Here is a 14,265-nt window from a genome sequence, read left to right as displayed (position 1 = left end):
CAAAATCGAGGCATGCCCATTGTAAAATTCCAAGCCCGAACGCCAAAAACTCGCATATTTCTATTATGTCTTGTTTATCGTCCTCCTCGTCCGCCTGCGCGCGCTCGGCTGACCGTCGCGCGACCTCTGGCAAGACCGACACCACGACCACGTACGTTACGGCTGCGGAACATAGGGGCATTGCGAAGCATGTCGGGAACGATGAAGAAGCGTACGTGTGAGCCACGGATGTAAACTTGGTCGAGATGGGAAACGCGGCCGTCGCGAGCGGTGACGGTGATGTCCTTCAGTTGAACGTTCATGTTGTCCTCAGCTGCGATGTGTCAGCAAAAATTCAAGCTTTCAAGACAATTGAAAAGAAAGGATAGCAAGAGAGGGGGCGTACCGTCAAGAAGCTTGCCACGGTAAGTCTGACCGGAAGTGATTTCGAGCGTCACAATATGGCCCTATAAGGCAAAGTTAGCTTGATAGCTCAATCAGGAGTGCCATCTAAAGGAGTACGGACCTGCGCCTCATTCAGGAGCTTAATAGGAATACCGATTGTGGAAGTCATGTTTGTGGTTGGGTGTGATTTTCGTGTTGTCGCGTGTACACAAGGCCGAGGCTGAGCTGGAGCTTGGTATATCGTGAAAATTGGCGAGGCTTGGTGGTGAGGGATGTTGGAGAAGTGGAGAAGAGTTGATCCGAGCCCGCAAGAGTTTGGTTTGACACTGTGTAAAGTACGTGATCTGGGCAGGAAAAGCACAGTGCCTGTGTTTCACAGTTTCTGAGAGTATTATATGCTTTTCCCATGCAAATGAGATTCGACATGATCGCTGAAACATACTACTATTTCCCTAATTAACGCCATAAACTTGAAATGCCGTCCAGATAACATAAGAATGCCACATGGGATTATAGAGTGTCTAACCACTTGTTCACTTTCGCCTTATTGCTGACTTGCTTCCTCTTATCCACATCCAACTTCTTTCCATGCTTCTTCTTCTCCTTCTGTTTCTTTGATGTAGTTGATTTCCGCTTTGGTGCATTGGAGTTCGATATCACTACGACAGTTTCTGTAGCGTCTGCTTCTGCTTGCAGCGCTCCGCTCATCAACATGCTATCCTCGGTCGTCTTTGTTGAAACGACAAGTTGATCATTCTGCTGACCGTACACTTCTTGTGTAGAGACTGGAGGATCACTGGTTGTTGGTGTTGTCACGGTAGAGCAAGTTGATAGCTCTGGAGCTTGACTGGACCCTTGACTGGTCGCCTCATTGACACTCATGGATTGGTAATGAATGTATCCGCCTTGAACATTCGGCACAATCGAATTTCTCCCAGTTGGCGGTATTGATGAGATGTCCTCGAATGAGATATATCGAGCTCGATAGTAGTACAGTCCCGAGTTGTGGAGAGCCCATTCCGACCACCGAGATCGCCCGGGCAATGGCTCAATGGCTTTCGATGCAGGAGTTGAAGGTTGGGACTCATGCGCAGTGTGTCTTTTGTTCACCATATTCGTGATGCGGCGGTCGCTTAGCACTCCAGAACGGAAATAAGTGCACGAGAACACGGGTACGTTAAAGAGATATAATCCAGGGATATCCCTCCAAGCAAAGGACAGCTGCGTCGGGTCGCAAACTCGAGGTTCGCAGATAATCCTAACGCATTTCCTCACCCGACAGCCTCACTCTTCTCGCTGGGTGCCGAAAGGAAGCCTGCATGCAGGAGACACACAAAAAGCGACCTCTCGTGTTTCCAGGAACCCGTGGGTCGTCGAGGTATGGTGAATGAGTCCCTGATTGGGTAAGAGATGAGCAGATTATTCATATAGTTGGCTGAGAATCGTAAAGGCGTGTTTTGTGAAAGCTATGAGCGTTGAACAGGTGTCACTGCATCTCCTAATTGAACAGCTGCGCTTTGACTAATCCTGCGAGGTACCTGATCTGGCAAGTCGAGCATGGATGGCCTCAGTCAAGTCCGCCTTGTCAGCTGCCTGTCGCGTGCGGCGGGATTTCGAACCAGAATGGACGCATGAAGTAAGAATATCGTCCTTGCGAATAGGAGTTTTGTAATTGAGGTAACGGACATCACAATGATAACAATCACAATGCTGACTGAAGGCACAGCCATCGATTGGACTGCAGCAGACTGGTTTGGAGAAATTGATACGTTGAACTCACAACCGCTTATCGGCGATTCTCTTATTATTGCTTCTATGCAGTCTCCTCGACCACTCCCTGTTTCTGGGTATCGTTCTCCTGCTTCTGTTTCTTCTTTGCTGCCAGCTTCTCCCTTGTTTGTTGCTTGCGAGCCTGCCTGTTGAGGCTCCCAATCACTCCACCCTCTTTTCCGCATGGCCACTTCGCCTCAGCTGCTGCTTCGTCTTCCTCGGTCCACTCTCGAGGCAGAACAGCGAAGGTGAGATATGACGTGTGAGTCTTGAGATCGTTCTCAGGTCTATGGTAGAGATTGCCATGCATCCATGGTTTGCTATCTTCAGCAGCCTTTCCATTGGCGTCGGTCTTGGGTGAATTTGAGGCAGGGGTATCTACATCCATTGCTGATGAGTCGTCGTCACCGTTCGTTGACTTGAAATGCACCTTATGGAATTCTTTCGTCTTTCGATTGATCTCCTTGAGCCTTTGCATGGCCTCCTTCACATTGGCTGGTGTTTGGACATTGCCCCTTTCCGCAGGAAGATTTGCTCCGACTCGCTCACGAATAGTGTTGATCCGTCGAGCTGAGATTTCCACCATGTCAATGTCCTTCCAGCCAAGAAGCCGAAGCTCCTCAATTGTTCTTGTAACTTGCTCAATACAAGGAGAGAAGGTACAAATATGGACACTTCTTTTGGGGTCCAGAGGTGAGACCCATTCAGGGGTGTCGGCATTCTCGCTTTCCTTCTCTAGCTTATCGGGCTTCTGTCTTGAAAGGTGATGAAGCGCTTCCCAAGGCGCAGGGAGATCAAGAAAGACTGATGTTGCTTGGGGAGACTTTCCGTCCACATTGAATCCTTCTCCATACACATCGCGATGTGTCAATTGCACGACACCATCTAGCTTATGCTCGTGAATTTCTTCTTGCATCTTAATATATCGAGGCTCGTGGTATTCAAAACTGAAAACCTTTCCCTTCCTATCGTTCTCGTCCTTGGGGTAGCCATTGTACACAGCACGCGCAGAGGCATGTGTAAAGCTTCCACTGCCGGCTCCAGCTTCAATGATTCGAGTACCGGGAACTGCTCGTATTCTTTGAAGGATGTAGCTATAATCGGGAGTATACACGACTTGAGTTCGATGAGGCAGGCTGCTTGTCCAGAGCTCGGGAGTCGGTCGAAGGATATGGATAAAACCACTTGCAGCTGCGACAGCCTTTTTGGCAGGCTTAGACGTCACATCTGCTACATCATCGTCTGGGCCAGTCGTTGTCGGTGTGTCATCATCTGTCGCTTCGCGGCGGCGCTTTCGCCCTCTTGAGCCAGTGTCGACATTTGATGCACGAACTTGGGATCCCCAAGGAATACCAAGAAGTGTCGAGTGAGGAAAAGATCCGAATCGCGTGTTTAAAGTTGCACCTTCGAGGTATCCATCGACTGCGCCAGTCGACTGTTCCAGTGTAATGGGCTGAAGGTTATCTCTGGAAAGAAGAACAATTGCCAAGTCGCCAGTGGAAGTTATAGTTCCTGGCTCCAGGAAAGGAGATGGTTGAACCATTGATGCGACTGCAAGAACAGGCGTGTCTTAAGAATCGAGTTGGTATAAGGTAGGTAAAGATTAGACTAGATTTGCAAAGACGAGGCAGAAAAATATTTCCAGGATACGCACGAGGCTGAACAATTAGCGTTGTCCCCACTGAAAGCCTTAGTGAGGGGCACTCAATGTGACACTAAAAATGATCATGGACCAGGCTATTGGACAGACCTCGCGGGGACCTCAGGTGCTGGTCCCCTGTAGCTCCCCTGTAGCTCAGGGCAGGTCTCGGGTGACTCGAAAAGTGATCTATGGCGTCTTTCTCTCCCTTTGACTCGTCTGTGACTCAGGCCTCTCGTTGTTGACATTTGTCTTGTTCTAAGGTACATTACCTTGCCTTGCATATACACCTCCTTTTCTCCTCCTACGATACCCTCCCTCTCGTCTCCTTTTCTCTCCCCTTCGTCTTCCCTTTTGGCGTCTGTATGAATCTCTTTCGACAACGTCTTATTCGATCCAAAATCCCCACTCCGTTCTCAACGCCCCAACTGCGACCCCTCCATCGATTATATTCGTCTCTATCCAGCTCCAACACGAGCACAATGGAGTCGCTAAAGCTCTATAACTCGCTCAAGCCTGGCGCTCCAGTGCCGTTTGTTCCTATTGAGAAGGGCAAAGTTACCTGGTATGCTTGCGGTCCTACTGTGTACGACAAGAGTCACTTGGGCCATGCTCGCAACTATGTCTCTACAGACATTATTCGTCGCATTCTGATGCATTACTTTGGCTTTGATGTCAAGTTTGTCATGAATATTACCGACATCGACGACAAGGTATGAAGAAGTGCTCGCTAGACACTATGCGACTTGCCTAAACCTCTACAGATCATCATCAAGGCACGACGACAACGATTGCTCGAGCTCGAGAAGAACAAGAACTACACAAAGGACGAACTTCGAGATCTGGCCCTGGCCGCTTTCCGGGCATACGCCAAGAGCAGCCTGCCTTTGCTGCTAAAGGACGGAGAGGACATCGATGCGACCAACTATGCTCAGCGCAGAGAGGCAGGATATGGACACGTGCTTGCGGGCGGCACCATTTCTGGTGAGGGAAAGCCTGGCGACGATGAGGCCAAGGTCAAAATGCACCTCAGCAATATGACTGCTGCTGCTGAAGCTATCGCTTCTGGCGAGATCTTCCCCGGCACCGACGAGATTCTATTGCCCTTCCTCGATTCGCTTTACAAGGAAACCATTGACACGAGGGATCAGACAATGTTCACAGATCTGACTCAGAGCATGGAGAAGCTATTTATGGACGACATGGATGCGCTCAACGTACTGCGACCTGACGTTATCACTCGAGTTACCGAGTACGTTCCCCAAATTGCCGATTTCGTCAAAAGAATTGTTGATAAGGGATTCGCATACGAATCTGAGGGATCTGTCTACTTTGATATCTCTGCGTTTGAGCAGGCCGGAAATACTTATGCGCGACTGCGTCCTGACAACCGAAATGACAAGTCTCTCCAGGAGGAAGGCGAGGGTTCCCTCTCAAAAAACCTTGGTGGAAAGAAGAATCCCGGCGACTTTGCTCTGTGGAAGAAGTCCAAGGCTGGCGAGCCCTTCTGGCCTAGCCCTTGGGGAGATGGACGTCCTGGATGGCATATTGAGTAAGTTCAAATGAACCAAGGCAACTGAGTAATGAGTTAACAAGTGAATTCAAGGTGCTCGGTTATGTGCAGTGATGTTCTAGGGGCAACAATTGACATCCACTCTGGAGGTATCGACCTGGCATTCCCTCATCATGACAATGAGTTGGCACAGAGCGAGGCTTACTTCTGCGAGCATGGTAAGGGCGAACACACATGGGTCAACTACTTTATCCACATGGGTCACTTGTCGATTTCTGGATCCAAGATGTCCAAGTCTCTCAAGAACTTCCAAACTATTCAGGATGCATTGGCTACGAACTACTCTTCAAGAGGAATGCGAATTGTGTTTTTGATGGGTCGATGGAACGATGGTGTTGAAATTTCACCGGATATGCGATTGCAAGCTGACAACTGGGAGTCAACCATCAGCGTGAGTATGACTCAGACCTTGATCTAACATGACTGACATATGGCAGAACTTCTTCATCAACGTCAAGGCATTGCTGGCGGAGGCTGGTATTTCACATGATGTCAAGTCTCTGTCTCTCAGCGCAGATGGCAAGGCCAGTGAGGGTCTCTTGGCTGAGCTCGAGCAAGCCAAGAAGGACTTTGAGGCTGCTTTGGTCAACTCAATCGACACACCAAAGGCTATGTCTGTCATCCTCAAGTTGGTCAACACTGCCAACGTGCACTTGAGAGACAACAAGGACGCTGATCTTGTGGCTCTTGAGTCTATTGCACGCTGGATCACCAAGATTGTGGGCATCTTTGGTCTCGATTCGAATGCTTCGCCGCCATATGAAGGCCTTGGCTGGGCCACAGTCATCGCCTCAGACGTTGAGCCAAAGACAGCCGTTCAGCCCTACGCCGAGGTCTTCACCAAGGTCAAGTCAGATGTTTCTGGCTTGTCTCTAGAGAGCGCCGAGATTTCTGCATTGCTTGAGCAAGACCCTACTGCTGAGTTCGAGTCGATCGCTTCTGGTGGCTCTCGCGACCCTGAGCAATTGACTTTGCCTTATCTTCGTGCCGTCTCTAAGCTTCGAGATGAGCTGCGTCGCATTGTTTCTAACCAAGCGCCCGAAACGAAGAAGGCTATTCTTTCCTTGACAGATCGTATTCGCGACGAGGATCTCACAAACCTAGGCGTTTACTTGGACGACAGACCTGACGGCCAAGCCTCCCTGATCAAGTTCATCCCCGCTGCTGAACTGATTGCTGCGCGTGAAGAGAAGGCCGCCCAAGCTGCTGAAAAGGCGCGAAAGAAGGAGGAGGCTCGTCTTGCACGTGAGAAGGCCGATCAAGAAGCTCGTGAGAAGGCCAAGGTCAGACCCGAGGATCTCTTCAAGGGTGATGAGAGATACAGTGCCTGGGATGAGCAAGGACTGCCTACTAAAATGAAAGATGGCAGTGATGTGCCCAAGAGTCAATTGAAGGGTTTGAAGAAGCAATGGGACCGACAGAAGAAGGCGCACGATGATCTCAAGGCTAAAGGATTGTTGTAGAAATGGGAAGTGGTGTTGAAGTGGGTAACCTATCTAGTATCTAGAAGGAGGAGTTCGGGGGCGAAAACAAAAGCGTTTCAAGACTTGATTATTGCACATTGACATTTCTCACATGAATGGCCATGCCTGGCTGCATGTCGTCGCACGCTACTGTGATAGGAATACAACACAAATTGACTTGAGATGGGGGTTAAATGTCGTGATAGCATGGTGGCATTGAGCAAACAGATCCGGCACTTATACCCGGGATACTTGGCAGCGGAATATTAATGTCAGAATCTCGTTAGGCGGACTTCATATGATGGTAGGGGAGCAGGATATTTGTGTCTTTTGCGTGTATTTGGACTAGTTGTAAGCCATTTCTGCAACAGCATATTGACAGCTGAGTCCATGGGCATCTAGACTATTGCACAGGATGAAGAGATGCACTCTAATATGACAGAATCTTGCAAACTGTAGCATTTTATGCATATCGATCAATAAATTGCCTTTCGGAAATATAGGTTGCAAGGATGAGCTCGTTGGTCAATTGCGTGATGGGCACTATAGATGGCATAAAACTCCACTATCCCACATCACACTCCAAGGTTCGGCGAACTCAAGACATCTTTACTTGTTAGGAATTGGCAATTGTTGTCTTTTACTGGTAAAGAGGCAACAGTGGAGTTCAATGGCGATGAGAAAGATCGGGTTATCGCGTGGGATGTCGCAGAAATAAAGAGGGCGATCGCCCGCGGAACTTGGCTCAACTTCTCTAGCAATTACCCTTTAACTGACAATCTAAGTCTAAGTTTTATCTTATCCTTAGTCTTCAAAATGGAGAAGAACTTTGATGAGACAGTTATTGGTAGCCAAGATGGTAGTTCCAGTGATCTGGAGCACATCGAAGTTGACTGGACCGAAGAAGAGGAAGCGAAACTCATTCGCAAGTAAGTAAACCATCCAGAAACTATGAGTTTTTCCCCAACACTAACTTTTTATCTCCGTTCAGGGTCGATTTCACTATTATGCCACTCTTAGTCCTTGGCTTTTTTGCCCTTCAACTCGATCGAGGAAACATGTACGATTATACCGATACTCGACTATATACTCGACTGACACAACTCTAGTGGAAATGCTCTCACAGACTTTTTCATGGCTGATGTTGGGATTACTCAAAGTCAATTCAACGTTGGACAGCAGCTTTTGTCTGCGGGTATTGTCCTGCTTGAGGTATGCTTCCAGAGTATGTGTGTTGATAAGGGTTGCTAATGATGATAGATTCCCAGCAACTTCATCCTCTACCGTGTTGGGCCCGCCAAGTGGATTGGATCCCAGATCATTGCATGGTAAAGTAGACCCAATGTCTCCTTTCTGATATTGTCTAACGTCTTACAGGGGCCTCGTTGCCACGTTTCAAGCCTTCCAGAAAGGTTTGGGCGCTTTTCTTTCCACTCGACTTCTTCTTGGGTATGTCTGTCTCTCGATATTTTGCGAAATATTTTCTAATACTTGATTAGTCTTTGTGAAGCTGGATTTATCCCTGCAGGACTGTATACAATTACTCGATGGTACAAACGTGATGAGACCAGCAAGCGATTCTCCATTTACTTCCTGGGTAACATGATTGCCTCTGGAGCATCAGGTCTCATTGCATATGGGATGTAAGCATGACTTAAGCTATCTAAATCTTGATTCCCATGCTAATCGTGGCAGTCTTCACATGCGAGGTGTTGGTGGACTCGGAGGTTGGCAGTGGCTTTTCATCGTAAGTCAACACAACCTTAGCCTATCTATCTAAACTAACAATACTAGCTTGAGGGTATCTTCACCATCCTCGTTGGAATTCTCTTCATTCTGTTCTTCCCCGACAGTCCCTTCAACCCCGTCTCACTCTTCAAATTCGGTGTCTTCACTGAGAGGGAGAGAGAGATCCTAACGAAGAGAATTCTGAAGGATGATCCTTCCAAGATTCACGCAAAGCCAAATGTCACTAAAGAAGAGTTTCGCAATGTGGTATGTATCTTATTCGGTGTATCATATCGCAGTGTGCTGACGGCTGCAGATGACAAACTGGAGACTCATTCCTCATGTTCTACTTACTATCAGTGCTCTCGCACCCGCTACAACTATGGGCTCCTACTCGCCAAGCCTTGTAAAGTCATTTGGTTATGAAAGACTCAAGTCTAATGCCCTTGTGTCAATTGGATCTTGGGCCCTCGTTGTGACCAACCTGCTATGGGGTTATCTGGGGTAAGAAACACCAATTCATCACTTGAGACCTTGTGCTAACTCCTTCCAGTGACAAACTTCAAATGCGTGGCCCTCTGGTTGCATTTGGAATCTTCATGTTCTGGGCATTTACAGTAAGCAACTCTTTTCAAGACTTACTCATGCATTGCTGACTCGTCAGATCGCTGATCGTGTCATGGTGTTTTCACCCGATGGACATACGCGATTCGCTCTGTTGACATTAACACATGCTTTCGGATGGCAATGGCGTAAGTTGAACCACATAGTCGATAGATTCACATTATACTAATATTCTCATAGATCCCCTTAATGGTTCTTGGATGTCTCTCAACGCTGGTTCCGCTGGAGAGAGATCCATCACCATGGCCATCCTCATCATGTCAGCCAACACATCTGGCATTATTGGAAGTCAACTCTTCCAAGAGCGCGATGCTCCTCTTTACAAGACAGGCTGGACCGCTATCATGGCTCTGGCTTCGGTTGGTCTTGTTATGGCTGTCGTTGCGAACTTGCAGTACTTCTTCCTCAACGGCCGACGGATAGGTCGCAAGGGATTGAAGTATAGTCCTTAATTGGGTGAAAGAATATTCACTTGCTAGCCAGGTCACAGCGTTGGTTGGTAGTGGAAATATTGGAACTTGACTGTCTGAACTTTTGATCAATTATTAGAGAATATCATTAGGGAATCATGGACTAGAGAACAATTCTGTGTTTACTTGGTCTCCTTCTTAGCGTCCTTCTTGGCCTCACCAGCAATCTCTTGAGCCTTCTCAGACTTCTTCTCCAGCACCTGTCGCAGCTCCTCGACGGTCTCTTTGAACAGCTTCTCACCCTCTTCCTTGTGCTTGTCCGCAACCTCGCTCAACTGCTGCAACTTCTCCATGACCTCGCCACCGTTGGGGATCTCCTTGATGTACTTCTCAATATCAACCCAGCCACCAGTGAGCTCGTTACCCTTGGACTTGACCTTCTCAGTCGCATCCTTGACGTACCTCTCTAGGTCGCCTAGGTCGCCAGAGTCGACAGCAGACTTGGCGCGCTTGAACAGCTCGGCGGTGTTACCCTCCTTGAGAGCGTCGGCGTTCTTCTCGATAAGCTCCTTGACCTTGGGGTTCTTGTCAAGGTAGGGCTTAGCCTCCTCAAGACCCTTCTTCCAGGCCTCGTCGCCGAGCTTCTTGATCTGCTCCACCTTCTCCTCGATGAGCTTGCGGGCCTTGCTTATGCTGGCGGCACTGAAACCTCCAGCAAAGATGTCCTTGACCTGCTTCCAAGTCTCGTCGACCTGCTTCTTAGCCTCGGGGCCATACTTGTCACCGAGCTCCTTGAGCTGATCGACGTTGCCGCCAAGCTTCTCCTTGACTTGGGGATGGTTGTCGATGATGTCGCTGATTGCATCACCAGCGAGGTTGGCGACCTTCTTAGCGAGATCGGCGAGGACATCGTAGGCCTTTGAAGCGGTCTCGAGACTCAGGCCAGACTTGGAAAGATCTTGGAACTGCTTGTAAGCATCGTTGACGAGCTTGTCGGCCTCATCCTTGTTGTTCTCTTGAACCTTCTCCCAGTCCTTGAAGGCAGCATCAACGTAGGCGCGACCACCGGGGATCCACCCAACGTAGGAGTAAGCAAACTCCTTGATGTAGTTCACAGCCTGGTCGGCGTCGGGAGTGTTCTTCTGGAGCTTCTTTGCGGCAGCCTCATATTTTTGCTGGGCCTCCTTGGCAGCCTTGTTGATACCTGAAGCAGCACGGCCAGCGGGTGTGTAAGAGTAGATGCCATAGAAGATAGCTGAGCCGACAAAACCACCAGCGATACCGGAGGCGAGATGAGCGCTGCTCGATGAAGACGAGGCTGTAGATTGGAATCGAACTTGGCGAGAAGCGCGAGAAGCACGTGCGGCACGAGGCACAGTTGATCGAATGAGAGGGCGAGCGGGAAGCATTGTGTCCGAATGGTTGTTATGAGATGGAGAATGGAGAATCAGATTGTAGTGAAGAGGGGAAAGATGTGAGGATGAGGGGAGGAAAAGGTCGAAGATGGCATTTCGAAATTAAGTAAATAACTTTTTGCAATTTGTCTAAGGAATGACGTATTCATACGATCACGACGCAAACAAACCACAAGCCAGAGCTTCAGGACCAAAGCTCCGGAAACGTGACGTCAATGACGCTCATATGCGGACATTGCGGGGTGAGTTTGGCGTTCCCCACATGAGACCAAGACAGTCCAATTGGCCAATTGCGTTCCATATCTCAAAACTCAATGCATGCTCAAGATCGAGATCCTTGTGCAGTTCCTGGTTTGATCCTCGGGCCTAGAGCTGAAGATGATCAGGGGCGCTTTCGTTGGTGCTGGTTTAGACGGGGCCGGGATGGGCCGCGGATATTACGTCACGACTACCTAAGACAACAGCTACACTAAGAAGGGGAGGCAAGAAAACTTAGGACCTCTTTCCTAAGTGAGGAAAATACTGAGGTAAGTTTAGGTTATCTTAGCAAGCCTCTAGACCAGTTTATTTTCGCGCCCTGATTTAACGTCAGAAGTTTTCTTGCTCCCTGGGGACTAACAACCAAGCTCACCAAGCTCAGCTACCAAGGTCTACCAAGGTTAACATCGGTAGATCGGCTACACGATAAAGAGCCGCTTATTCAGGACTAATGAGTTCGAGACTCTTTAAGGATTTCTCGCTTGATGGATAATCCCTACGTGGTAGTTATGCTCTTGGGGAAGTTGACTTTTACTTCGTTGTCATTTTAGGTTACCCTGGAGATATTTGCTCGGCATTTTCTTAAGTTAAATATGCGTCTTTGTATTTCACTCGCGCACCTTTAACATCTGGAATATTGAGGTGAGGTAGTAGTGAAGACAATTCGGGTAGAGTAGTTACACATTTTTTGAGCCAAAGGCTTCAAAGGTATTGATTGATGGTTAAAGTTTATGACATCTCAACGAGACATATCAAGCCAAAACTCTGAAAAAGCCCAACTGACTTCAGCTTTTAGAAGGAAATATGCATATAGCCTAAACAAAGATAAGCCTCCCAATTTAAACATAATAATAAGCTTTTATAATGACTTAATTAGTAACCTTATTTGCAGCTGTCTAGCGTATAAGAAGTCGTCCTGATCCTTCATTGCTAGAAGCAGAAGACCAAAAACCTCTTCTCAAATTCTCAGAGTACACAACAGTGTAGAGAAATAAGTGAACAGGACAGATCATCCAATCTAGCTTTCAGGATAAGCAGATAGACTTCAATACAAAAGCTTAATCCCCCAGACGTAGCCACTAACGAAGTCACACTTGGCATGAAAAACCACAGTCAAAATCACATTAAGTTCCCTCGAAGAGGGCTTCAAAGGTATAAGATTGTCAATTAGACCCAGCTAATACTCCCAAGACAGTAACTTGGACTTTGCTAAAATATGCGCACTAACTATTGAGCTTAATTGTGATCTGGAGTCGACTGGCTGTGTGCAGAATGCTGTGCCGATGCGGCCTCATCGGGCCAGTGTACAGGGTCTGTGACGAACGACCTGGGGTTGTTGACTTCCTGATTTTGTCTCTCCAACACTAAGTTAATCGCATCGTGCAAATTGTGAAGCCTGTCGCCGAATATCGCGACGTTGCCTGAGAGCTTATCCTAATGGGTCGCGAGGAGTTTCGTTTGTCGAGCAAGTTGGTCAGGGCAAGTCATTGGACGGCTGCTGATGAAGACAGGATGATGTCTTACATCACCTAGGGAGAGGTAGGTTCGACTGCCATGATCGGTCATGCCCATCTGCGAGGGAGCAGCAGGAAGCCTGTCATCGTGAGATTCTTCGTAGTCCTTGTATTGGGAGTTTGCGCTCGGAGTCTCACTCGCCATAGGGGATATGCGATTAGGAACTGATTCACTGTTGGCGGGCGTAGGAGAGCTTGAGACCACAGAAGGGCTTGAGGACATACACATGGCCGGGCTTGAAGCAGACCCCTCACTGGGGTGGCCATTAGAAGATTGGCTCATGTTTATGGATATTTTGCCTGGAGATGTGGAGATATTGTGTTTAGTTGAAGACAAATGATGATAACATGAAATTTCCTGTCCAAAAAGAAGAAAAGGAAGAGCTTGTTAATGGTGGATGAATATGGGAGAGGATATTATGATGGGGAAGAGCAGTGAAGCATGAAAAGGGAAGGCACAAGGGAAGATTATATTTTCTACTATTACTCAGAATTTCAAACCGAGTGCTTTGCTACTTGTATTAGCTTTCTAGAACGTGTGATTTCTCCTATAGTAAGAACAGATTGGTTGATATCGGCTCTTTCTTCTCTGTAGCAGAGAATGCTTATAGGGATGGCCGGGTCTTTCTTACGTGGCTCATTGAGCAGCAAAGGCCAAAGAGAGATCTAAGGGAGGTTGAGCAAGCGAGGTGTCACCCTAGAGGCCAGCTAACGTGTAGCTCATGCTTTGTGAATTTGATATTCATTGGTTTGAGAGTCTGTACACCTTCAGAGAGGGTACATTGATGGCCTTGGGACGATAACCTTTTCTGATGCGATGGATGTCCCTTAAGTTCTCGTTTTATGTGTAAGTTGTGTCTAAAGCTGAATGGCAACCATCTCCCATGCTGCAGTTCTCTCAGGGCCATATCTAGAACCTATATAGGCCTTTTCTGCTAGATGGAGACACAAATACAATAGTAAATTTAGTGACTATCTGAAAGCAATTTGTGCGAAGTATGTCCGGTGGTACTTCGGAATAGATTGAGCCTTGACAGAATTTCTTGTCGTTGGGGAGATATAGTAAGAGGATGTCAAGCTTGAATGTTACATTCTCGGGAGCATGGTATCGCTGTACCGATTGTGTTCCATGTGTTAGTTAGAGACTCTGAGCATAAGACGGAGCTTTAACGGCTAAGGGGGCAGGAAAACTTAGTCCGTTCATCCTAAACGATAAAAATATTTAGATGAGTTAGCTAAGCTTAGGGGACTTTTTAATAAGTTTATCTTAGCACTATATTTAAAAACTGAAGTCTTTTTGCTCCCAGGGCTAGGGTATCTTTTGTAGCATGAAATCCGAGGACTCTGCTCCATATGCAGTGTGCTTGACTCAGGTCCCATGTCGAAGCCTGGTTGGCTAGCTAATTTTAGAAATTCCATGTTGTTGGAATTATTGCCGGAGACTCTTTGTCAGTATAGATTTACGATATGGTCTATCTATTGAACTA

At 47.7% G+C, this 14,265-nt stretch overlaps 7 protein-coding genes across 9 annotated transcripts; 2 read left to right on the top strand and 5 right to left on the bottom strand.

The window, feature by feature from the left end:
* Nucleotides 1-74: 74 nt before the first annotated feature.
* On the bottom strand, nt 75-657 carry FOXG_07668 (small nuclear ribonucleoprotein D3; the record flags this gene model as incomplete). Its single annotated transcript, XM_018386266.1, has 3 exons — nt 506-657; nt 386-446; nt 75-313 (listed from the first exon to the last, which is right to left on the bottom strand). Exons 1-3 carry the CDS (start codon nt 551-553, stop codon nt 75-77), a joined length of 348 nt encoding a protein of 115 aa, XP_018243403.1. The 5' UTR covers nt 554-657.
* Nucleotides 658-894: 237 nt separating this feature from the next.
* FOXG_07667 (small nuclear ribonucleoprotein D3) lies at nt 895-1,497 on the bottom strand (the record flags this gene model as incomplete). The annotated part of the gene is made up of 1 exon (XM_018386265.1): nt 895-1,497. One exon carries the CDS (start codon nt 1,495-1,497, stop codon nt 895-897), a length of 603 nt encoding a protein of 200 aa, XP_018243402.1.
* Nucleotides 1,498-2,197: 700 nt separating this feature from the next.
* On the bottom strand, nt 2,198-3,697 carry FOXG_07666 (tRNA (adenine57-N1/adenine58-N1)-methyltransferase; the record flags this gene model as incomplete). Its single annotated transcript, XM_018386264.1, has 1 exon — nt 2,198-3,697. The coding sequence occupies one exon, from the start codon at nt 3,695-3,697 to the stop codon at nt 2,198-2,200; it is 1,500 nt and encodes a 499-aa protein (XP_018243401.1).
* A 291-nt stretch (nt 3,698-3,988) lies between these two features.
* FOXG_07665 (cysteinyl-tRNA synthetase) lies at nt 3,989-7,055 on the top strand. 3 transcript variants are annotated; one of them, XM_018386261.1, is made up of 4 exons: nt 3,989-4,506; nt 4,558-5,345; nt 5,400-5,757; nt 5,804-7,055. In XM_018386261.1, exons 1-4 carry the CDS (start codon nt 4,159-4,161, stop codon nt 6,827-6,829), a joined length of 2,520 nt encoding a protein of 839 aa, XP_018243398.1. In that variant the 5' UTR covers nt 3,989-4,158; the 3' UTR covers nt 6,830-7,055. The 3 variants fall into 3 exon arrangements, with proteins under 3 accessions (XP_018243398.1, XP_018243400.1, XP_018243399.1); XM_018386263.1 differs by having other exon boundaries at nt 4,013-4,506; nt 4,558-5,757; XM_018386262.1 differs by having other exon boundaries at nt 4,013-5,345.
* A 471-nt stretch (nt 7,056-7,526) lies between these two features.
* Nucleotides 7,527-10,103, top strand: FOXG_07664 (uncharacterized protein). The gene is made up of 12 exons (XM_018386260.1): nt 7,527-7,758; nt 7,821-7,889; nt 7,939-8,041; nt 8,090-8,157; nt 8,207-8,278; nt 8,329-8,472; nt 8,525-8,576; nt 8,624-8,824; nt 8,874-9,061; nt 9,111-9,174; nt 9,222-9,309; nt 9,362-10,103. Exons 1-12 carry the CDS (start codon nt 7,646-7,648, stop codon nt 9,631-9,633), a joined length of 1,434 nt encoding a protein of 477 aa, XP_018243397.1. The 5' UTR covers nt 7,527-7,645; the 3' UTR covers nt 9,634-10,103.
* FOXG_07663 (uncharacterized protein) lies at nt 9,679-11,398 on the bottom strand. Its single transcript, XM_018386259.1, has one exon. The coding sequence runs from the start codon at nt 10,998-11,000 to the stop codon at nt 9,774-9,776; it is 1,227 nt and encodes a 408-aa protein (XP_018243396.1). The 5' UTR covers nt 11,001-11,398; the 3' UTR covers nt 9,679-9,773.
* A 1,102-nt stretch (nt 11,399-12,500) lies between these two features.
* FOXG_07662 (uncharacterized protein) lies at nt 12,501-13,061 on the bottom strand (the record flags this gene model as incomplete). The annotated part of the gene is made up of 2 exons (XM_018386258.1): nt 12,501-12,698; nt 12,789-13,061. 2 exons carry the CDS (start codon nt 13,059-13,061, stop codon nt 12,501-12,503), a joined length of 471 nt encoding a protein of 156 aa, XP_018243395.1.
* Between the last annotated feature and the right edge of the window lie 1,204 nt (nt 13,062-14,265).

The sequence above is a fragment of the Fusarium oxysporum genome, chromosome 4 (genome assembly GCF_000149955.1).
Source record: "Fusarium oxysporum f. sp. lycopersici 4287 chromosome 4, whole genome shotgun sequence".
In the NCBI taxonomy this organism is placed as follows: Eukaryota; Fungi; Ascomycota; class Sordariomycetes; order Hypocreales; family Nectriaceae; genus Fusarium; species Fusarium oxysporum.
Note: the sequence above shows the minus strand (reverse complement) of the source record. Positions and strands in the feature narration are given on the sequence as shown.